At 43.3% G+C, this 23213-nt stretch overlaps 1 protein-coding gene across 5 annotated transcripts in view; it reads left to right on the top strand.

Moving 5' to 3' along the window:
* Positions 1–821: 821 nt before the first annotated feature.
* Positions 822–23213, top strand: part of FAM204A (family with sequence similarity 204 member A) — a 33456-nt gene continuing 11064 nt past the window's right edge. Inside the window, exons 1-6 of one of the 5 annotated variants that reach the window (XM_066239128.1) lie at positions 822–1284; positions 7046–7287; positions 7791–7878; positions 8018–8048; positions 8222–8321; positions 19229–19318. In XM_066239128.1, the coding sequence (XP_066095225.1) occupies positions 7054–7287; positions 7791–7878; positions 8018–8048; positions 8222–8321; positions 19229–19318 (543 nt within the window). In that variant the 5' untranslated portion in view covers positions 822–1284; positions 7046–7053. The other 4 variants (XM_066239130.1, XM_066239127.1, XM_066239126.1 and 1 more) reach the window with 4 other exon arrangements.

Raw genomic sequence — 23213 nt, 5'->3', positions numbered from 1 at the left:
AAAAAACTGCGATCCAGTAATACGTAAAGGGCTTTATGTGTCTTTTCTTATAAAAACGTTACAATACTAGAGAATAGGAAATAGTATTACCATTATTACAGAACACTATTTCAGAAAATGGAAGCTCTTCTAAAATAACCCCGTTCCCATCATGATCACAATATTGTTTTATTTTCTTCATAGCTGTTCCCTTCCCCCCCCCCCCCCCCCCCTGCTTACTTTCTACGCTCCCCCTGCCCCTCCTCGAGGCCTAAGACAGAGGCTGCCCGGGAAAAGGGTTTCAGTAAGCTGCAGGCCAAGACCACAAGGCTGGCTGATGAAGCAGCCCGGACCAGAAAACCAGAAGGTAAACTCCACGAAAGCAGGAGTCCGACCGTTTTCTCCTACACGGAGCCTCAAAGGAAGCCTACTCAATAAATATGTCGAGACAGGAAAAAAGTAAGGGAGGGAGGAAAAAGGATGAAAGAATGGAAATATTCCCAGAAGGGTATAGACAGTGTCTGCGGCGATTCTCTCTCCTTGTGCAACGAACTCAGGTCAAGATCTAAGCCAGCGCCGGCGTAGGGCAAGAGATGGAGAAACGACAAAGCCTAGAGAAGCGGCCAGAAGAAAGAGGGAAAACGGTGAGGAAAGAAGAAGGAAGAAACCAAGCACTCTCTTCAGCAGCTTTAACCGCAGAACAGAGCGTGGCCGGTTGCCATGGCGACTGCCGGGTCAGAACGGCCGCAGCTCATAGGCTGAGATGTCAGAGCCAATGAGAAAGCGCGATGTTGGCGTGGTCTTAACATGGCTGCCGAGCAGCAGGCTCCGGACGGCTGAGTAGGGCTGCTTGTGTGGCTGGCACCGGGCGGCTCGGGCTCCGGCGTGGGGGTTCCGGGAGGGCCGGGTTCGGGGAGTGAGGGTGCCAGTGCGGTCGGCCTCACAGCCTTTCGACCGAGCCTCCCGGGTCCGGGCCCGGGCTCAGGCCCAGGCCCACGGCAGAGTCGGCGGGGCTGGCCTTCGATTTGCTCGGAACGGGGGTCGCAGCGCCTTCCCCAGCCTGTTGGTGGGGAGGGCTTCTCCGGCCCACTCCGCCCGAGTAAGAGAGGTGAGGAGGCTTCCGATCAGGGAAACAGGCGCCTGTTGACAACGGCTGCGTCCCGGAAGGAGCTGCAGTTCGTGGGAGCGTCCGCAGGCTAGACAGCCTGTACCGGAACCTTCGGCCCCTGGTGCTGTTCGCGGGACGGGGGACCCCGCCGCCCGGGAGCCTGCACAGTGCCGGGCGGTGCTTCAGAGCAGGAAAAGGTGACCCTTTCTAGAGCCGCCCTCTCGCAGTCTTGAACCTCCTAAGTATTTTCACAGCAGCATCTGACCTGAAGTGAGCCCCGAAATGTTACTGGTTAACTGGAACTCTTTCTTGGGTCTGGGGAAGTGTTTTTCTATGGCTGGACTAAACAGACGCTCTCTTGAATGCAAACCTTATGCCTGCGTGCAAATCCTGCTAAATACACAAATAGTTTGGGTGATCGCATTGGTAAGTTAAATCGGAAGGCAGGCCTGTGTGATTCACTTGTGCATCCAATCCTTTTGAGAGGAGCGAACACGTTTACTTCCTGAAAGTAAATAGGATGTTTACATTAACCTTGATGATACATGTGTAAAAGTATTTTAATTAAGTAACTATTTCCAAGTCACGGAAACTGATGATCGTGTAAATTACTTAACTCGCGCTTCTGCTTGATGGGTGGTGGTTTGTAATTATTACCAGGCAGGTTCAGATTCCTGTGATTATTTCTAGTTGAATACAACATATGACAGCTTCATTTGGTGAAAATGGAATTGAAATTCGGGAATATTAGAGACAGGAGACAGTTTGTTCATTAAACTCAGCTCAGGTTATATTATCTTTTGGATTTTGGTTAGCTGCAGCTGACTGGCTGCCCACAGGATGCGGCAGTATTACCTAACTGTGACTTTGATATAGGCATAGCTTTCTGCACTTAAACAGTGAGAAAAAATTGTTCCTAAGTCAAATGTTAGCAAATCTAGGATTATACATTAGAAGCATCTTTCAGACCCACTTTCAAGTCTTTGTCTTCAAAAATATATTACTACTTAAAACCTTGTCCTCTAGAAGTTTATAATTTGAAGGCATGGAGTTCCATTTTTGTAAAGTAAGTGGATCGCCAGGCAGTAGCAAGTCAGTTTCTTATTTGTAAAAGGTGGACGGAGGGTTGTGAGATGGATGGTATATCAGTGCCTGTCACGTTGTTTGTATATTACATAGCAATGATCTTTGTTTCTCTCTTCTGGTTCTGATTCTCCTGTCATAACTGGGCTTTTATTCCCCTTCTCTTCTAGAGCATCTGTCGGGTGTTGGGTGTGCAGTGCAGAGTCTAACTGAAAACTGTCAACCTTGGCTGTGCCAGCTAGGCTGTGGCACCCTATCTTCTGGGGTGTTGGGGTTTGATCACTATTTCATCTGACTGGCAGAGAATGGAGTGTTGTAGCAAAGAATGAGGTGACTGAGTATTTCTGCACATACAGTATTAAGATCCATAGAGAAGCATTTTAAAGCTGCAGGACATCTCAGAGATCCTCTGATCAGACCTGCATTTATTTTATAGCTTAAGAATGGAGACCCAGGCAAAACACAGTGGATTGCCCACAGTTGTGTTGCTCAGGACTAGAAACCTGTCTTTGACTTTCAAAACCAAGTTTTTTGCCTGTTGTACCAGCTGTTCCCAATTCTCTCACAATCTAAAATCCCTTTAATTAGGATTTGAGATTTCCATGTGGGTGCCATATTTGGGAAGATTGTGTCTACTAAAGTATATTCATTAGTTTTTTTTGTTTTAATAAAAATCAGCTCTCTAGCTACCAATCAGAGCCTCTGATCAATGAATATGTGGTGAAGAATAGTGCTTTATTCAATTTAAGTCTCCTCCTCTAAAGTTGGATGATATTGTTGGAGGGGAAAAATGTGTTGGGCTTTTTGAATATTAAAATTGGCCTAGAGACGTCCATCACTGTCTTCATCAAACTATGTGAGAACCTTAGATAAGGAATTGCTGAGTGTGTCCTGTTCTTCCAGATGCATGGCCATCTGCCCAGGTTTGCTGATCAGTAGTGACCATGGTTGGTTTTCAAGGGCCAAAGAAAACCTAGCTGTTCAGACTAGAATACTACATGAATATTTTCAGTTCATTCACAGTATATTGTGTCAGCCCAAGACTAAAGATCTCCGTAGTATGCACAGAATTTAAAAAAAAAATAATTGTAGAGTAGAAAAATATCTTCAGAAGTAGAGTGTGTATAAAATGATGAAGGTGATACTCAAAACTATAGAATAAAAAGGGCTTCTGAACCCTGTATACCTTTTTTGGGGGCAAAATTATTAAATTAAAAATTACTTGACTTGCAGGCTAAAAACCGAAAGGTTATGTATTAATACATGGACTGTTGTATAGATCTGGTTGGATTCTACACTAAAAAACTTAAGTTTCTGGTTCTTCTGCTATATCATGTCACTTGGGAATGTCTGAGCAATTTTTACATTTATAGGGTACTTTGGTGTGATCTGCTTTAAAACAAAGGAATATTCTCTAAAAGGTGTGAGGTAAGAAACATTCCAAAATAGAGAATCAGAGTAGCCAGAACAGAAATAACATGAGACCTACCATTGTACAATTGGAAGTGTATGAATAGGAAGCCTGTTTCAAACGTGAACCCAGAGCACGTCACAAAGCAGCAGTCCATGTTGGCCTGTTTACAGTCAGGCTGCTGCTCTTGTGGGCAGCTCCATTTTGCAGGCTCCTCAGTGAGTTATCTGATTATCTTTGGCCACTTGTATTTAGGTTGCCCTTGTATTTGTGTGTGTGTGTTTTAACAGTTACAGGAGAATGGCACATTAAAGATGTGTAGGAATTGAGTTCTGAAACACATCTTATTTGAATTTTCTCTTGTTTTATGGATTTGGATGCAGTGTCCACTTTTTAAAAGTTATTTTAATTTTTTTTCTGTGGGCACACACAAGAAATCAGACTAAACAGTGCCACACTGAAGACAGTTTTAATGCCACATCAGTAAGAGCCAAAACCAGGTGATTTTGATTTTGAGAAAGTCCAAAAGAGATAAAAAATAGGGAACTGCTTGAGGGTTGATGAGGAAAGGCATGTGCTCTCCAGGGCGGCAGGTGCACACCCGGAGCGTAGACTCCCCGGGGAGGTGCGCAAGGCCGGGCAGTGGTTGGACTGGGCCTGTCCAAGAGGCTCGGGCCTTTCCTGAGCAGCCACAAGTGAGGTCTGGGCTGAGGGGCACTCACCTGCTGATGGACAGAAGCTTGCCATGCATGTAGAATGTCAGCTCTGGGAAGTTGGGCATTTTGGCCTGCTTGACACATAGCTGTCCCCGTGTCTTGAGGAGTGCCTGCACACAGTGGGTGTGCAAAGGATGCTATAGACCGGGAAAAGAAACAGTGGTTTCAAGCATAGAAGAACCCCAATTATGCTAAGATAGTTAAATTTGAAATTTGTTGCTATACTTAAATCCCCAATTGGCTAGAGGTATATTATATGCCAGTTGTCAAAGTCATGTTGCAGCTTATGACTGCTCCCTCCCCTGCTTTTCAGAACAGTAGAAATGTTTTTATTAATAGCACATTTACTTTTTAATATTGGTATATTTTACATGATGTCCTTTGTTCCTCTAGAGTATCTCAAGATGACCATTCCAGCTTTTAAAACCCTCAGGCCTGGTTTAGGTATACATCCAGGTTTTATGGGGCCTGGAGCCTATATAATTTGGGGTGTCTTTTTTTTTAAAGGAATATATATTCTAAATAGAAAGTTAAATATAGTGTTTTGTACAAATGAGCCTTGAAACTTGAGTTCCAGCCTGACCAGGCCATGGCGCAGTGGATTAGAGCATCGGACTGGGATGCTGAGGACCCAGTTTCGAGACCCCGAGATCACTGGCTTGAGCGTGGGCTCATCTGGTTTGAGGAAAGCTCACCAGCTTGGACCCAAGGTTGCTGGTTTGAGCAAGGGGTTCCTTTTTTTGCTGAAGGCCCACGGTCACATATGAGAAAGCAGTCAATGAACAACTAAGGTGTTGCAATGAAAAACTGATGATTGATGCTTCTCATCTCTCTCCATTCCTGCCTGTGTCTGTCCCTATCTATCCCTCTCTCTGACTCACTCTGTCTCTGTAAAAAAAAAAAAAAAAAAGAAACTTGAGCTCCACTGTCTTCGTGGTAATTTGCTTCTGGTTTTATTTCTCCCTTCAGAAAGCCAGACACCAACATTTTTTATAGAAACTTTTTGTCAGCCTGTGGAAATCGGGGAAGTAAATGATTTGCATCAATTGTTAAGTGAAGGCACCTCAGACAATAGAAATTTCAAGATTGCATTATGGATGCTGCCACCCCAAATAGAAATGATCAAAATGTAGTACATAGCCACAGAAGTAATACTAGCAAAGGAACTTAGTGTTGATTCAGCCCCTAGAACTCCTAAACACTATGTTGAGTGTTTTCTTGGCTTATCTCATTTAATCTTCAGAATAACCTTGTATGCAGTATATTCTCTCTATATTACAGATTAAAAAACTGAGGTGTAAACAGTGGTTTTTACATACCACTCCTATATGACAGAGACAGGATTACAATTGGAGCAGTTAGATGTCAGAGCTGTTTTTCTTCAAAAGCCAACAGAATAGTTTGGCGAGGATATTTCAGAGAGCTAACAACTGGTGAACCTGGACCTAAGTGACAGAAAGTGATGCTTTGACATGGGACGTCCTTAAAGTTATCTGGAATTCATTATTCAGAGTTAGGGAAAGCACATGATGTTTTTGTCTCAGGGATAATGGTGTTGGTTTTGTTACAACAGGTTAATCACAACAGGGGCCGGAAAACTAAGCAAAAAAGATTTCCATCTTCCCATTTTATTTCTTCAGGTTGATATTAAGTCATGGAACAACCAGCTTCTCCATTTTGGGCATCTTTTAAACACACTGGTTTTGGGTCTAATATGTACGCTAAAATAGACTGTGCCATGAAGATTATTCGTGAAAAGATACTCAGCTATCATAATTTGAGCAAATTGATTATAACTTCAATTTTTTAAAATCATTTTTAGTAAACTTAAAAATAACTAATGGTTCTTTCTCTCTACCAATGGGCAGTATAGCTAATGCTAAATATTATTCTGAACTTTAGCATTAGTTTTCCAAATATATTGTTATTCAAAAAAAGCTGTTTTTCTTAAAATGTTGGGATTATACTCTTATTTAATATTATTATAACAAGTAGTATAACATTTTAAACTAGGATAGCCTTTTTACTATTGCACTTTCCTTTTACTATTTGTATAGTGTTAAAATTTTCCTTTGATAATTTTTCCTGCTCCTTAGCAAATCCCCTGAATATTTTATACATTCAAACACAAGTGAAACATTCAATTTTGTTTTCTTCTCTCACTGTTACAACTTGAAATATGGTCTTATAGTTCTTCCATTGCCTGCAGTGTTTATTGTTAGGCTCTTAATGCTCTTGAGCAATGGATGCTTTTACTAGATTTTCTTTTTTTAGACAAAATTATGCATATGTAATACAGAAGCACTGTCCTATTTTCTTTAGTCTGTTCTATTTTATCTATAGGGATATCTTGTAGTAACTTGCTAAACTACTTTACATTTTTTATTTATACAAGCAAAGAGTTTAATTATTTTAATATGAGGGCATAACCTATTATAGATTTTTTTTTTTTGTATTTTTCTGAAGTTGGAAACGGGGAGGCAGTCAGACAGACTCCCGCATGCGCCCGACTGGGATCCACCCAGCATGCCCACCAGGGGGTGATGCTCTGCCTATCTGGGGCGTTGCTCTGTTGTGACCAGAGCCATTCTAGCACCTGAGGCAGAGGCCACAGAGCCATCAAAGTTTAGATAGACTATTCCCAAACCATACGTATAATTATTAGACTTTTGGGGAGTCAGTTAATGGTTTTAAAATTCTTTTGCATGTCTAGTTTAAGTAGGTCTAAATTCATCTTTTTCCCTTTAGAAGGAAAGATGTGGAGTGGGCTGCTACCTCCTGGCCTAACTGAGAGTGATGTTGAGTTGACTTCTGGAGATGAAGACACGTTGGGGACCTCTGGACTTGACTTACAGGCTGATATAGAAGATGGAGCGGTTTCAGACACAGAGATCTCAGACTTCCCTACAGATGGACCAAACAGTGGAGCAGAGGCCGATGTAAATGCATACAAGGAGTGTCCTTCTGGAATTCCCTTACATATGTGGCATGTAGGTTTTGTCTGATATGTTCCTACTGAAATCTGTGATTGTGCACGCTGGCGTGCCTCTTTCTGCTGTGGTCAGAACGTGTGTGCCCTGGGAGGAAATAGGAGAGGTTGGCTCAGAGTTCTCTGACTCTGTGCTCAGTCCGTTGGCCACTCAGGTACTTGCTTTCATTTTTGTTTTGTTTTTCATAAAAAAAGGAAGAAAACAGTAGGATGAGCGCCTTTGCCTCGCATGATAAGGAAGGGATTTCTGTCTTAATCATTTTGTTACCTATGAGTCATTGAATTTTACTCAGATATCAAATTGGCTTATTTAGAAATAAAGTAAGATGAAAACTCAGGCCATAAAAGAGTCTTGGAGAATAGAGTATGTGAAGAATAACTTAAATTTCTATGTTAATAAATGCTAGAATGGAGTTATTTTGTTACTTAACATGTGTGTCATTTTCTGAATGTATGCTTTGCTTCAAAATATATTCTTTTTTTTTTTTTTTTACTGTTATATAGAAATTTCAAGAATTGCATAAAAAACACTCTGAGCAGAAAGTCTCCACTTTAAGACTCCAGAGGAAGAGAGGAAAACGCTCCAGGAAAGGTGCTTTGTTTCTGTTCAGACTGAGCGTCAGTAGTGCTAACGTTAAACTGGGGCTGTTGAGCTCTTGAATTTTCAATACATGTAATTTTGAAATAACAGCCAAGTACTTAGCTATTAACACTTTGTGGATTCTTTTCAGGTAAATTGAAGAATGAAGAAGAATCTCATAGGTGGGTGGAATGAAAAATATTTGTATATTCTAGACAGTCTGTAGAATTTTTACAAGTAGTCGAACTACTTCTGAAACATACGAACTAGTTGTAATATAGTTGTAATAACCAGTTAAAAACAGTAAAAATAAAAATGAGTCCATTTAGTGCAAAATGTATTGTTTGTCTTGTAGTGAACAGTCCTCAAGTGAAACCCATTTGAAGGAACTTACTCAGTATTTTGGAGTCAATGAAAGATTTGAACCCCCCGTTAAAAAGAAAAAAGTTGAAAAGGTAAGGTGTTTTTTATTGCATCTTGTGTTATACAATAGGAAATATTTGTAATTAGCTTTGCCTAAGGTGGTATTAATTCATTCAGTGAGAATGTTAAAATGCCTACTGTGTGCCAAAAAGATGCCAGATAAACCAGTAAATATTATAGGTACAGATTACTTAAAAAAAAAAAACTGTTAAGAAGGAAATCAGCAGGGTATGGTGAAGAAATTCAAGAGGAGTACTTGGGCCTGTTGTGGTTGGGACGACCTTGCTCAGAAGATGCCGTTTCACCAAGACCTGAAGGCTAGATCGAAGAGCCCATCTCAATGAGGAACGCTGGGCAGGTAGTAACTTGGATGGGGATCCCAGGGGTGGAGACTTGTCCTGGTGCACTGAGTAACTGGAAGGTCAGCGGGTCTGGAGTGCACCCAGTGAGGAGGGAGGAGCCTGGCGAGGAGGAGGGGCCCGGCGAGGAGGGAGGGGGCCGAGATAAAGTTGGGGAGGCAGGCAGGGACCAAGCTGCTTAGAAAGGGATAGATAGGGTTTTAGTGGAACTGCTGTTGAGAGTCATTCCGGGGTTTTCAGTTAGAGGAGTGACAAGATGTAAATTATGTTTGGAAAGCTTGCTGTTATGTGGGAATTGGACTGCAGGGCAGCAGCAGTAGAGGAGAAGAGACCAGTTTAGAGACTCTTGTGGGCATGAGGTCTGGCAGCTGGAAGGGAGTGCTAGTGCCGAACAGGGAGGAAAGGGGAGTGTCTGAGGACGAAAGAGAAGCAAGGTGATGGGCATGCCTCCCGCAGTGTCTGGGACCAGACAGGGAGGGGGCGTGCCTCCGCAGCATCCGGGAGAGGGACTGGGGCGTGCCCCGCAGCTTCGTGGAGGTGGTTGGAGGTGTGGGGCCTGGGGAGGAGAAGAGCCTTTCAGAGCTTTACCTCTAGCAGTACTGCGAGTAGTGATGCTGGTTATGAAGTGGGAGAGCTTGGGCGGGGAAAAGACTTAGGATGGGGCCTCTCCAGAGCTCAATTTGGGGTGTTGGTGAAGCAGCAAGCAGGAATAGAAGAGGCTGTTGATAAAATGAGGCGGGAGCTCGGAGGAGAGTCTGAGCTTTAGAAACACATTTGGGAGTTGTCAGTGTAGACGATATTAATACTGAGCAGAGGCTTGAATGAATAGCTTACATATTCACATAGAGGAATGGTGACACATTCCAGCAGCATGAAAACTGGCCCCTGAGTGGCCCCTGAGGGCCAGAGGCACAGGGCCTGCCTGGTGGAAGCCCAGGCATACTAACATCTTGGATGTAGACAGATGCCTCCTTCATGGGTCATTGCTGTAGACTACTGCGTGTACATGGAGACTGTTACTATTTTCTGATTAATCAGTATTTCAGACTGTAATTGCCATGCGCTTGGCCCTTGTGGTTCTGGTGGACTGGGAAGAGGGACCCTCTAAAGGGGGTGCTCTTGACTGTGCCAAACCTGTACAGCGCCCGGGTGGGGGCATACTGGCAGAAGTGCTCCACGCACCATCTTCAACTTTCCTGTTGCAGAGAAGTTTTACTTATGAATTAGGTGTTTTTGAGCATTGTAAAAAGTAAAAATTTTGAGAATTTTTTTAATAGTCTATCTGTGTTAGAATTTTATAACTACCCTACATATATGAAATTGTACCTCTTGATACTGATTGAATATCGCTAACTCCTATTATCTAAAGTTTGTAATTTGTGTAGTGTAACTTTAATAAAGAATTCCATGTGCAAAATCTTTTAGACAACTCAGTTTTAAGGACCAGTGTTTTGTTTTATGTTATAAACTAGATGTGTTCTAGAAAAAAAAAAAAGCCAAACATTATTTTAAAAATGAGAATTCTGTTTAAGGGAAGACTGCGATAATTTTTTTATAATCACCCATTGATCTATTTGATTTTGCATTTTCTTTTTTTTTTTTTAAATTTTTTTTTTACTTTATTTATTCATTTTTAGAGAGGAGAGAGAGACAGAGAGGGAGAGAGAGACAGAGAGAGAGAAGGGGGGAGGAGCTGGAAGCATCAACTCCCATATGTGCCTTGACCAGGCAAGCCCAGGGTTTCAAACCGGCGACCTCAGCATTTCCAGGTCGACGCTTTATCCACTGCGCCACCACAGGCCAGGCTGATTTTGGATTTTCTTAATGGTAGACATCCCTCTGTATGGATGACATCTGACTCAGGTCATGGCAGCCTTCTAAACAGACTGATGCTGCCCAGTCTTCTTTCTGCTCAGGAGTTGGCAGCACTAAATAGTCTGTGAATAAATGCAAACCTAAAAGGAAAGGAACGGGTGAGTGAAGCCAGATTACCTCATAGTTCTTGGTGGTCAGCATGATGCCGTGCCAGCAGGTTCACACTCATTCTTGGGGTTCGGATCGCGGTTTTGCATGCACCCCTTTACTGTAAATCCGGCATAGTAACTAGACATTAAAGGATATCCACATTGGAGGCCCCAACATGGAAGCTAAGAATAAATGTAAGTCCAGCAGGGGATAGTGACTGCTCAGGAAATCCAGAGAGGGTCATGGAGAAAACTAGTATGGACTTTTATTCCTTTGATTTCTCTGGAGAAGGGGCAGATCTGTTCCTGTGTCTCATAGGGCCTTTTTATTCTGAATTCGCCTGCTGCTCAGGCATGGCGAGACAGAGCAAACTTCTTAGTCCAGGTCTCACGTGTAGTCTTTTTTGGGACACTGCCAGGCTAAAACTTGCTCAGCCAAGCTTGTGTGTCTACAGCATCCCCGTCCCATTTTCCCGACAGTGCAGGGAGGCCTTTGTTTTTAAATGCAATCTTCCTGACGTCCAGAGCTGTTTTAGAGTGTTCTGTGTACTAAGGACACTATAACTGTGTTTCTGGCAGGAGTTCTGGGACTCACTAATCATTCTGCAGTCATAATTATTTTGCATCAATGTGGGCATTTCTTTAGAATAAATATCACTCATTAATTTCATTATAAATGTCTCAGATATTTTGTATGTATTTAATGGGTACTTTTGACCTGAAAGACCAGAGGTCCTGTTGATTTTTAGAGTAGTTGCATAGTGTCGTGGGTGATTTTTGTAGTTGTTTATGAGAGGAAACTGCTATTGCCTAGGGTGGCTTTTTTCACATTCATATTTTTTAGCAGAATGCTTTCTCTAACCAGAATCTTACAGAACTCCAATGCACAGATCAGATAAAAATCTGGGTGCCTTGAGCAGGTAGGTGGGAGGGTAGGGTTGGGTGGGTGTAGAAGAGGGAGGGTGGGCATGGTGCCATGGTGTCCCGCTGGGGTCAATTTCAGAGTGTTCTCTCATGATCCCTCCGAGAACCCTGGGGTGACCAGGTGGGGACCATATTGTTCACAGAATGTAGATGAGGAAACTGAAGCCCAGCTGATTTGTCTCAAAAAAAAACCCAAACAGCAGATAAGAGAGGAAATGAGACTTTAACCCAAGTCACTGGGCCCAAATACAGGTTTTTCTGAAGTAAACCCAGCTTAATTTTTACTTACCTAACTCAAATAATGTAAGTGGATAGGATCTATATATAGAGGTAACAACACTAATTCTTAGTGTACCCCCTACCCCTTTCTTTATGGACAGATGACCTAATTTTTTTTCCTAAACATTTAGGTCTAATTGTAGTACAGCAAACTTGAATTTGAGTGGATAGTTCACTTGTATTAAGTTTTGAAAATTGAATATATTACATATCCAAGTAAATATTTAGTAGCAAAATTTTTGTAGAACTATATTGTACAGTTTGATTTAAAAGAGCTTTAATCACATATTGAGAGGTATTTTACATATGCAAATATGGATGTTTGATCCTTAGTGTTAAACCTACTGTTAAACCCATAAATTTCTTAGATATTTATAGTACTGGCTCCTTGGCAACTGCAGCTCACCTTTCGAGGTCACTCATGGGCTCCTGAGAACCTGTCAGAGGCAGGCCGTAGATGATTTTCCACCTGTGGCCAAATCGCCTTCCCTGTTTGTCTGTGTCAGATCTGAAGCTGAGTCTGATTGCTGCCAAAAGGCGTCAGCACAGCCCACCGAGGCTGCAGAGCGAGCAGGGCTCCGGCCTCCTGCCACTGCTGTGGTGTGCAGGGCATCCTGGGCAATGCCAGTAGAGCTTCCTCAGGTCCAGCCTGAACTTTGCAATAGCCTTGATACTCAGACCTTATTTCATGAGACGACTTGGCTGGCTCAAAGTGGAATTCTTGGGTCTTATGCTGAGGTCTGAGCCTCGAGAACTGTGATTAGTTCTGTAGCCGTATAGAGTTAAGCCTTCTCTGTTTTGATGGTGTCCTCATACTTAGGTAAAATAATATAAACAACTTAATTTATTAAATGACTGCTATATTTTAAAAATCTTGCTAGGTATTTTACATATATCTTCTTTGACCCTTATTGTAACCTTGCAAAGGTTGGTATTTTCTCATTTTACAGGTGAGATTATTATAACCTGTAGAGGTGAAGGAACTCACCCAGGTTGTTTGGCTAGCAAGTAGAGGGGCTGGAATGTGGACCTGGGTCTGACCTCACCAGCCGTGCTGGGTAAACTGCTGTTAACATGCTGTTATGGTGGAAGCGGTTTACCCAAGGATGATTTTGTACTAATGTATGTATTGGGAATGCTAAGATCTTCTTATAAAAGCAGAAAGATTGGATGTGCACATGAAACCAGAAATTTTTCAGAACCAAAGACACTATTATATTTACTTAAATAAGTTGCCAAAGAAGAAAAGAAAGAAAAGGGAGGGAAAAAAGAAAACGTAATATCTAGTGAAACTTTGTTGAAATAAAAACAAACAAACAAAAACCCTCTTAAAAGACCTAAAAATAAAGTTGAACATACAGTTGGAATTCTAGTTTATTTCTGAGTGAGAGTTTTGGTCAGCCGAGCTAGGACTCTCATTTTCTCTAAGGAAACTGACACTCATGAATTAAATACCCTGTTTCCCAGAGCAGTGACCACATTTCTTGACGTCTGGTCCAGCATTTTGCCTGCCATGCTGTGCCACGTCCCTCAGAGCCTGCTTTGGGGGCCGAGGGATGGAAGTTGGTTGATGGTGAAGAGAGAAATTTGTAATTTTGACGATTTATTTTTAAGTGAAAACCATACTTACAAGCTTAGCAGTTCATGTAATTTTCTAGAAGAGGAGAATGTCCTTGTTTCCCCTTTGTGACAGGAACTTGTAAGCTGTGGCAGAAGTTAGCAGGTTGACTTGGTGAGCAGAGCACTGGTTTATCCATGGACATTGATGCTAAAACGGTGGAGTCCATTTTCTCACTGACCCGTGATTGTCCTAGGTTCTAGGGTGAGGGAGGCAGCACCCGAGGTGACGTAGGGTCAGGGAGCCTAGAGAATGGGAGGGGAGCAAACAGCTGGCGTGTGGGATGAGCAGGATCGGCCCAAGAACGAATGCTGTTAGGGGCCAGGTTGCCGAGGGGAAGAGTGGAGGAGATCACGTGAGGGCCGAGGGGGCTGCCTCCCCCAGAATTCGTGGTGCGGGGAGAATTGGAGTTTGATGTTAGTGTTTTGTTCTTACATATCTCAGCGGTGTGAGGAGATACCCAATCATCTGCGCAGGAAGGGGAGACCATTTTTTTAGTATTTCTTAAATGAAATACTTTATATCTGCTATAAAAATAAATAATAATTAAAATGTTCCAGGTGTAGGTACTGTGCTGTGCTAAGTTCTGGTTGCCCCAGATGGAGGGCCTCAAGGAATGTATATTTCAGAAGTGGGGAGATTTATTTATAAATAAGGGCAGTGGAAATGTGGCTTCTTTTAAACCATCGGGATACTATTGCCCTAGTATGGATTCCCTTGGGAACTTGTGAAGCAGTGGGCATGTGTTCTTGTTTCCCCTTGACACCCCTTCAGCGCCGATGCGGCCATGGATGACCGCAGTGACACGGGCTGAGTGGGTGTCTCCTCTGGGACATGGGGTCAGATGCTGAGACGCACGGCGCCCATCACATGTTGCCCTTAGTGGGCACAGAGCCCAGGCGGGGAGACAGATACACAGCTCACTGGTGTGTCAGATCGGCAAGTGCTAGAGAGAGTGCGCCCTGCGGGGACAGCAGGGCAGGAGCAGCTAGGCACTGGGTGGGCAGTGGGGGTCTAGGGGTGAGGGCGCCTGCATGGGTAGAGGTGGTGCTGTTTGACACGAGACTTAGAAGGATGAACAATTTTTTCAAATGGAAACACATCAGAGGCTCGGGGAATGTTAAGAGAATAAATAGTAAGTGTGGCCAGAGGTTAGGAAGCATGGCGTTGCACCAGTTGGGGCTGAGAAAGCCTCTTGGGACCCCGGTGTGAAATAATTTGAATACTATTCAGAAGGAGTAAGGAGGCGATATTGTTTTAAGCTGGTAATGACATGGTATCCATTTTAGAAAGACCAATTTGGGGATGGTTATAATCTTTCAAACGAGATTCTGAAGCCGAAGAAGCAGGGGAAGGAGAAATGGGAGGCACTACAGAAACAGAGTGAAGAGAAGAGCACAGGATGGAGGCATTGACGCTGACCGCTGACTGCAGATTTTTATCAGCGGTGACTAAGTGGGTGGTCAGCTCCAAAGGAGAGGCAGGGTGGGAGTGATGAGCTTGTTTTTAGACGTAATGAAAATTGAAGACCCTACTTTAAATAGGAAGATAACCAGCAAGTAGCTGGAGCTGTAGATCTTTATCCAGGTGAGAGGTCAGGTGTTTTCAATTATATAGAGATACAAAGCAGCTTTTAAGAATTAATTGAAGCCCTAGGATTGAGTTACTGGGCAAATGAAGAGGAAGAAGAGGGCCCATCACAGAACCTGCAGGACTAGTATAATTAGGGGCCAATGAGAGGAGATAAGGGGCTTCAAAGGAGATTGGAGATAGATATTTGTGGAGGGAGTTTAAGAATGAGGATGCAGTTCACATAAGAGATGGGCTAGTAGAAGGACAAGTGGTGTCACCTGTGATTCTAGAGGGCTAGGGTTAGAAGGAGTTGACATGGGGACAACTGATACGTAATTTAGAAGAGAGGGAGGCAGTGTTAACGTAAGAAATCAGTCTAGGAAAGGGGCTGAATCTCCCCATCTAGCCCCTGGCCCAGAGTGGGCAGGACGAGTTTGTAGGGTGAGAGGAAGATGAAGAAGAGAGAAGAGAACATTTAAACAGCAGGGTTCTGGATGGCGTGTAAGCAGATGGGATTATGGGCACGGGGTGGGTTAGTCTTGCCAAGGGAGAGGGTTCTTCCTTGAAGGCAGTAAGGCTGGAAGCATGGAACACATTGGCAGTAACCCCTTTTGAGGTGGATAAGAGAGGGTCATCAAAAGGACATACACATCCTGGCCCCCCACCCCCTTGTACCGCTGTGAAATAGGGGCAGAGTTATACTCCACTGGAAAGGAAGGAGGTAGGGTTGAGGGTATCTGGAAAAATGGAGACGACATGTAACATTTTCTTAGAGAAATGTGGGAACTTTCAAGGGCAGAATTGAGAGCCCACCCAGCTGAGCTTGAAAAATGGCTTTTTTAAAAAAAATTATTTATTTATTTTAGAGAGGAGAGAGATGGGGGGGGGGGAGAGAAAGGGGGAGGAGCAGGAAGCATCAACTCCCATATGTGCCTTGACCAGACAAGTGCAGGGTTTTGAACCAGCGACCTCAGTGTTCCAGGTTGATGCTTTATCCACAGCACCACCACAGGTCAGGCCATGAAAAATGGCTTTTAGTGATGCCAGTGACTTGAGTTGTTTGGTTCTTGGACACCTGGATGTTAAAGTAGGAGGAAGGAATGGTTGGGCAATGCCAAAGCAAGAGAAGATGTGGGAGGGACGAGGCCAGAGCATCTCACTCTGGAGCGTGCTTGGAGTCAGCGGTTTGTTGGGCCCACTCCGAGTTCTGAGTCAGGGTTGCATTTCTCCCAAGTTCCCCAGGCAATACTGGTGCCACTGGGCCAGATTCAGACTTTGAGAACGCCTGCCTAGAGTCTGGTTCGGAAAGGTTAGTCATGGGTTACAGGCCAGAGAGGGAGGAAAAGAGGGTCCAGGAAGGGACTGAAGGACTGAGAATAAATGCAGGGGTGCCAGGGCGTGGGGTTTCCAATGAAGACAAGCAGGGTCATGGCTACATGAGCTGAATGGGAGGGCAGACTCGTGTCTGGAGAGAACGGCACGTTGCGAAGGTTTGGAAGAGGAGCTTTCAGGGGATGTCTGTTACGTGGCCCAGAGCAAGCCTGCTCGGACTTTCAGTCTTCCAGGAGGCGAGAGGCTTGTCCCTGAATGTAATTCAGTGTACTGCTTCCTTCTTTGAGAAAGTCTCGTTCTCCTTTCTTACTTCCCCTCCCCTAAGAAGAGTTGGCTTCGCAAACTGTGTCGTCACGTAGTTGGTTGCATTCTGGCGTAAGCTGTATCATGCCCTGGGATTGTGCAGACCAGGACTGGCACACACAGACCACAGATGGAGTGCCACTGGCCTAGGGTAGCAGTTCAGCCTTTTTCATCTCCTGGCACACATAAACTAACTAGTAACATTATGTGACACACCAAAAAATATATTTTTTGTTGTTCTGATCAGATAAGAAGTTAAAATTTTGGTTCATTCACACCAGATGGCTATTGTTGTGTTGGTATCATTTCTCTACTTGACAGTCTAAGGGGAAAGAGGTCAGTGCCCCTGACTAAATAGGTGTTGCGCATTTTGAACACCCTGTGGCACAGCGGTGTGCTGCAGCTCACCAGCTGACAGTCGCTGCCTGGGGTACAATTACTGCTGTGCAGTAGGGTTAGAGGTCTCTGCAGGGGCAGGGTGAGGAAAAGTGAGGCCAAGGGGGTGTTTGGGACCCTCTGGAGAAGAGTTCTGTCTGCGGATTTACAAATAACAGTAGTTTCTGGAGACGGTTGGGGATCACAGGACAGAGCCACGTGACGTAGGGCCAGACTGAGGGGCATGAGAGATTTTGAGAAGGCATGATCTTCATTTAACAGTGACAGCCTAATTGGTCCTTGTTTCTGTAATCTTTGTGGGTGAATGATGTGTGGATTTTTTTTAATTTAGACAATATAAACTTGATACCATTTTGCCGTAACAAAAATAGTCAATCTAAGGCAAAAATTATCGTATTTATCCATGATAGAATTATATATTGAAGCCAATGGAGAATTGTTTATGATTCAGAAACTAACAGCTTCTCTTAGACTCCTGAAGTAATAGTACTTTTTAAAAAATTTATTTTTCAGTATTGTATTGCTTTCAGGTGTACACCCTAGTGGTTAAATAGTTATATGCCTTACCAAGTGTGGTCATCACCCCAGGAAGTCTGGTACCCATCTGACTCCATTCATAGTTATTACAATATTAACTAGAGTCTCTATGCTGTACTTTTACATCCATGTGACTATTTTTATAACTAGCTATTTGTACTATTTAATCGGTCCCCTCTTTCCCCCTTTTTCCCCCGCCTGCCCTCCACTCTGGCGGCCATCAGCTTGTTCTCTGTACCCAGGACTTTGTTTCTCTTTTGTATATTTGGCTATTTTTAAAGTCTCCTTTCAACAAAGGCCACAAAGGAACATTTCATTTAGATGATAGGTATAATCAAGCAGTACACTGATGGAAGATACATTCACATCTTTTATTAGACAAGGGAGGAGAAGTTGGTTAACTGAAAATGAGGATGTTAAAGGAGACACTCGAGCCATTGTTAGGATAAAGTTTTCTTGTGAGAAGCGTATATTAGCCTGACCAGGCGGTGGCGCAGTGGATAGAGCGTCAGACTGGGATGCTGAGGACCTAGATTCGAGACTCCGAGGCCGCGAGCTTGAGCGTGGGCTCATCTGGTTTGAGCAAAAGCTCACCAGCTTGGCCCAAGGTCGCTGGCTTGAGCAAGGGGTCACTCAGTCTGCTGAAGGCCCGCAGTCAAGGCACATATGAGAAAGCAATCAATGAACAACTAAAGTGTCGCAATGCACAATGAAAAACTAATGATTGATACTTCTCATCTCTCTCCCTTTCTGTCTGTCTGTCCCTGTCTATCCCTCTCTCTGACTCACTCTCTGTCTCTTTAAAAAATAAATAAATAAATAAATAAAAAACCATATATTAGACCATTTTTACAATTTATTTTTCTGTAGTAACTATTTCCAGAAGCGAAAACTCAATTGTTTAAGTCTAAGCATCTTTCTATAAATATATGATGAATCTTACCTGTTTGGTAATTTCGTAAAAATTTTAATTAAGATTTCCTGAAGTATCTTTAACTAGAAAATAAAAAAATTTCCATAGGAAAAGAAAACCATTCTCATATATAACTTTTCTTTCCATGTTTAATAATCAACTTATACCCACAGTCAGCGACTGGGTGAGGCTGTTGAATGAGGTCAAGCTGCAGGAATGGGCAGCAGAGAGAAGAGGCAAAGGAGATTCTTGTGGAGAGTACAGGCTCTGGCAGACCTAGATTCATGTGATGACCTTGGCCAAATTAGGGAGCCTAAGTCTCTTTCCTCTCCCCCAAAACAGGAACACAGTATTATTTCATAGAGTCGTTATAAGGATTAAATGAGCTTTCTTATATACCGAGCCCAGGGCTCATCGCAGAGTGAGCGTGCGGTAACTTCTATTACCATTGACATTATTATTGTTGGCAAGAGAAAGCGTAGCCCTTGGAGTACCACAAATCTGGACTTGTATCTCATTTCCCTTAGTTCAAGAAGTTAAAGGATCTTGGGGAAGCCATTTAGTGTCTGAGTTGCCTTCTTGTCAGTAAATGGGAGTGGTACCAGCTGCCGTGGGGGGGTCGTCTGGTAGTCACATGGTCTGAGTGTGTAATGCCTTGGGCGTAGTCCCAGGGCAGTCTTTGCTAGCCAGTGTGTGTTTGCCTTTCTTTCTAGCCTTTGTTTTATGTCTTGTTTCTTCCTAGTCGGGTCTGGAGAAGCGCATGGACCAGGCTGTGGAGGACTGGGACATTGAGAAGGCGGAGGAGCTCAGCAACCAGCTCGCCACCCGGGAGGTGAGTGGGCCTGGCATGATTCCTAAGTGACGTGCCCTCTGATCACCAGCAAGGTCAGCGTTCAGATAGCTGACCGAAGATTTTCCTTTCCGTCTATTTTCTTCCCTCTTGTTCTCTTTATTTCAAAATATTTTTGTTTTTAATGTTTTTAAATGATTAAGTCTGAACCTGTGGTGGAAGTGATCCATGCCTGACACTCAGTGGCGGCTTTGCCTGGTTCAGAGAGGTTCTGCCTGTGATGATGGAAAGCCTGCTCCGTTCTGTTCGCGTCTGTACCTCAGTTAGTCTCGCTCAGGACATGTGCATTCAGTCTTTTGTTTGTTTCTTTTTTTACCTGTAGTTATAATATAAAACTAGTAGATAGATCGAATATTCTTCCAGTACACAGATTCTGACTTGCAGCTTCTGGGGCTAATATTCCTCTAATTGGGAATCATGGCTAAATGTCACGAGGCAAGGTCATCACAGAGGAAAGAGCTTGTATTGGCATGTTTTTGTTGTTGCTGTTGTTGTTTTGTAATTCTTTTTTGTTCTTTCTAGAATAAAGCTCTGCTGTAGCTTCCTCTTTTAGCATATCTCCTCCTTCATTGTGTTCTAAAGCTGTATTCCATAGGATTTGATTACATGGGAAACATCACTGGTCATCTGTGTAAACTGTTGGCCATGTGCACTGTTTGTTCCTAATCACCTTTTGGTGAGCATTTTTCTGAGACTAGTGATGAAATTACTATTGTAATATATTTTTTTCTATGGAAATACTATTTCACTTTTATGTCATCAGATGTTAAAAAATCTACCAATGATGGCTGTATGTTTTCTGTTTTTGGCTGCTGGCCAGAAGGACCTTGGGAGATTTATATTTTTATACAGGGAAAAAAAAAAACAGCACAGCAGTGAGGCTTAGGGACTCAGAAGTTACCTTTCTTTCCTGGAGCTTGAGTGAGGCCCTGAGAGGAGACGGTCACACAGGAGTCCTGTGGCCTTGTGTCAGCGGCGGGTGTGTGTTAACTGCCTGTCTGCCTCACCTGTGCTCGCCCCTGGAGCTGAGACTGTGTAGGCGTGGGCCGGCGGGCCTCCGATGTGGGTGTCCTCCGAGGGTGTTCAGTTCCCGGGTGTGCGCTCTGTCCTGTCATGCTGCTGTTTCAGCAGTGGGAACTGTATAACGCAGACAGGGGAGTTTCCATTTTGAGGGTTGTGATTTTCTGTCACATTTTTTGACAAATGAGATTGCTCTATAAATACATGGTGTTTTCAGCATTGGTAAGGGTAGTAAACATTTTTCTCAAGCGTTCTTACTTCCCTACAAGTGTAATGCTTTGTTCTAGTGTATTTACCTAAACTTAGTGTGGGGCTAAAGAACCCTGATTAAGGAGAAGCAGTAATTTGGGTCCTAGTCTTGTTGTGTAAGTGGGACAACGTCTGGAGAGTGAGCTGCTCAGACACAGACATTGGGGTGATACTGATGGGGTGGGAATTACGTACTCACGACAAGACCTGAAGTCATCAAGGTGGGATTCTTGCATAAATAGTTTAGTTGGGGATTGAATTTTTTATATTTATCCCTTTGGTGTCAGACACCATGGAGGTGAGAGGTGGGATTTTAGAAGTAAGTAGTTGTGAGTTGGAGCAGACACCCTCTGTAAATGAAATGTGTACGGCATGGTCGGTGGCCTTTGGAAATCAGGTAGATGGGTTCTTAATCAGCAGTGACTGGGACCAGCTGATAAAGCCTTCGCTTAGAGGCAGATCCCAGAGTTCTTAAAGCCTTTTCTAACCGTAATAAGTGAAACTAATTTTTTTTTTTTTTTTGACTTTTCTGAAGCTGGAAACAGGGAGAGACAGTCAGACAGACTCCCGCATGTGCCCGACCGGGATCCACCCGGCACGCCCACCAGGGGTGACGCTCTGCCCACCAGGGGGCGATGCTCTGCCCATCCGGGGCGTCGCCATGTTGCGACCAGAGCCACTCTAGCGCCTGAGGAAGAGGCCAGAGAGCCATCCCCAGCGCCCGGGCCATCTTTGCTCCAATGGAGCCCTGGCTGCGGGAGGGGAAGAGAGAGACAGAGAGGAAAGCGTGGCGGAGGGGTGGAGAAGCAAATGGGCGCTTCTCCTTTGTGCCCTGGCCGGGAATCGAACCCGGGTCCTCCGCATGCTAGGCCGACGCTCTACCGCTGAGCCAACCGGCCAGGGCCTGAAACTAATTTTTGATGTTTAACATTTATAAGCCTGTGAGACCAATAGGGCAGAGTCAGGATTGAGAAAACTGAAGCCAAAAGCAGAGCCATGTTTGAGGATGGGCCTTGAGAACAGTTACTCCGAAACAGACCCAAATGAGGCTGTTGGTATCACTTTCCCCTTAATTAAAGGTGACATTAAGGATATATGTCATCTCGTTGGGGTGTGTGTGTGTGTGTGAGGTTCAAGTGCACATGCGTGAAGCCTAGCTTGTGCTGTTGTCTTTGGTCTTACCGTGTAGTAATGTGGGTGGGACTCCCTCCTGGTGGCTAAATACTTCTTTGTTGGTAACAATCTTGGAGGAGAGATGAAGTAAAAAATACACTGGGTTTGAGTCACACTGATGAAACTGTTAAAGAAGTTGTTTTTAAAAATATATTATTTATACACAGACACACACACACAGAGTATTTGAGCATATTTGTGGCTTGTTAACCTCAGGCCTGAATTGGAAGTACATTCCAGTCATTGATAGTGATCCTTTGAAAGTGCTGTCCTCTGGTACTTTTTATATTAATATTCACATCTGAGATATTTTAGTTATAATCTGCTGCCATCTTTGCTAAGGCCAAAAACCTTCAATTTGGAGTAATGATACAAAATGTTTTATATTTTAAAGCTTTTGCTTGGGTTAATGAATGCAGGCCAAAGGCAATGACTTTGCCATTAGGGTTGTTGGTCATATATTTTTTTGAAACCTAATCAATTTTAATGTTTTTTTATAGATATAAAAATATTACATTGGCAGTATGAATTAAATTAAGAATTTTAATTTTATTACATGTATTAAATGTTTGGATTCTAAAACATAAAAGCTAATGTTGAAATAATAATGGTTTGTTAATATTTAAATAACAAAGGTAGGAATGGCCTTGTAAAAGAAAATAATGTTTGAATTGATTTATATTTTTTCCTAGCTAAATAAAGTGCTGTCTACATTTGGGCAGGTTATTAATTTGTAGCATCAACTCTGTCCTTAGAGCTGTTTCCCAGACAATCTGAAGGTGTTCTCGTGAAGCGGGGTGTACACATTGAAGAGGCAGTTTCTGCATGTAGTGTTCTTGTCTAAGAAGTACTCTTCATCAGAAATGGCTCTGGGTGCCCCAGCACTTACTCTGGGGGTCAGAAACTTCCCAGTACAGTTCCTCTTAGGCTTTCGTTTCCCTGCCAGGATTCTGGCTACAATTTACCCTTTTTGTTTTGGTTCTTAGTGTTGTGTTGATATACATGCCATATTGTCTCAAGTAAGAGTTTGAATTACACCCCCCCCCTCCAAAAAAAAACCTTCCCAAATAATACGATTTTGACAGGTTTAGCTGTCAAAAGTGCCTGGAGTATTATCATATATAGAGTTCAAAATGGAAAACTTTATTTAAATTTTTAGACTAGAGATGGTACCAATCTTGGTAGGCTTAAGCCTTAAAGTCACTGCTCATCAGTGCTGTTTCCAGAGCTCTACAATTTTAGGAGAGTTGTTTGCATCACACACAGATGAAGCTGAACTGAAAGACGTGTTACAGTGACGGCAATCTTTATTCTGTATCCAGAGAGAATTGTTTTCTTTCCATTTTCGTGAATACTTTCTTTGGCTAGAAATATCTTAACAACCATGTTTCCAAGGCAAAACAATTCAGATGTGAAGCTGAACATATATTCCAAT

Source organism: Saccopteryx bilineata, chromosome 7, assembly GCF_036850765.1.
Source record: "Saccopteryx bilineata isolate mSacBil1 chromosome 7, mSacBil1_pri_phased_curated, whole genome shotgun sequence".
In the NCBI taxonomy this organism is placed as follows: domain Eukaryota; kingdom Metazoa; phylum Chordata; class Mammalia; order Chiroptera; family Emballonuridae; genus Saccopteryx; species Saccopteryx bilineata.
The sequence above is the reverse complement of the archived record's forward strand: the minus strand, read 5'-3'. Positions and strand labels throughout refer to the sequence as shown.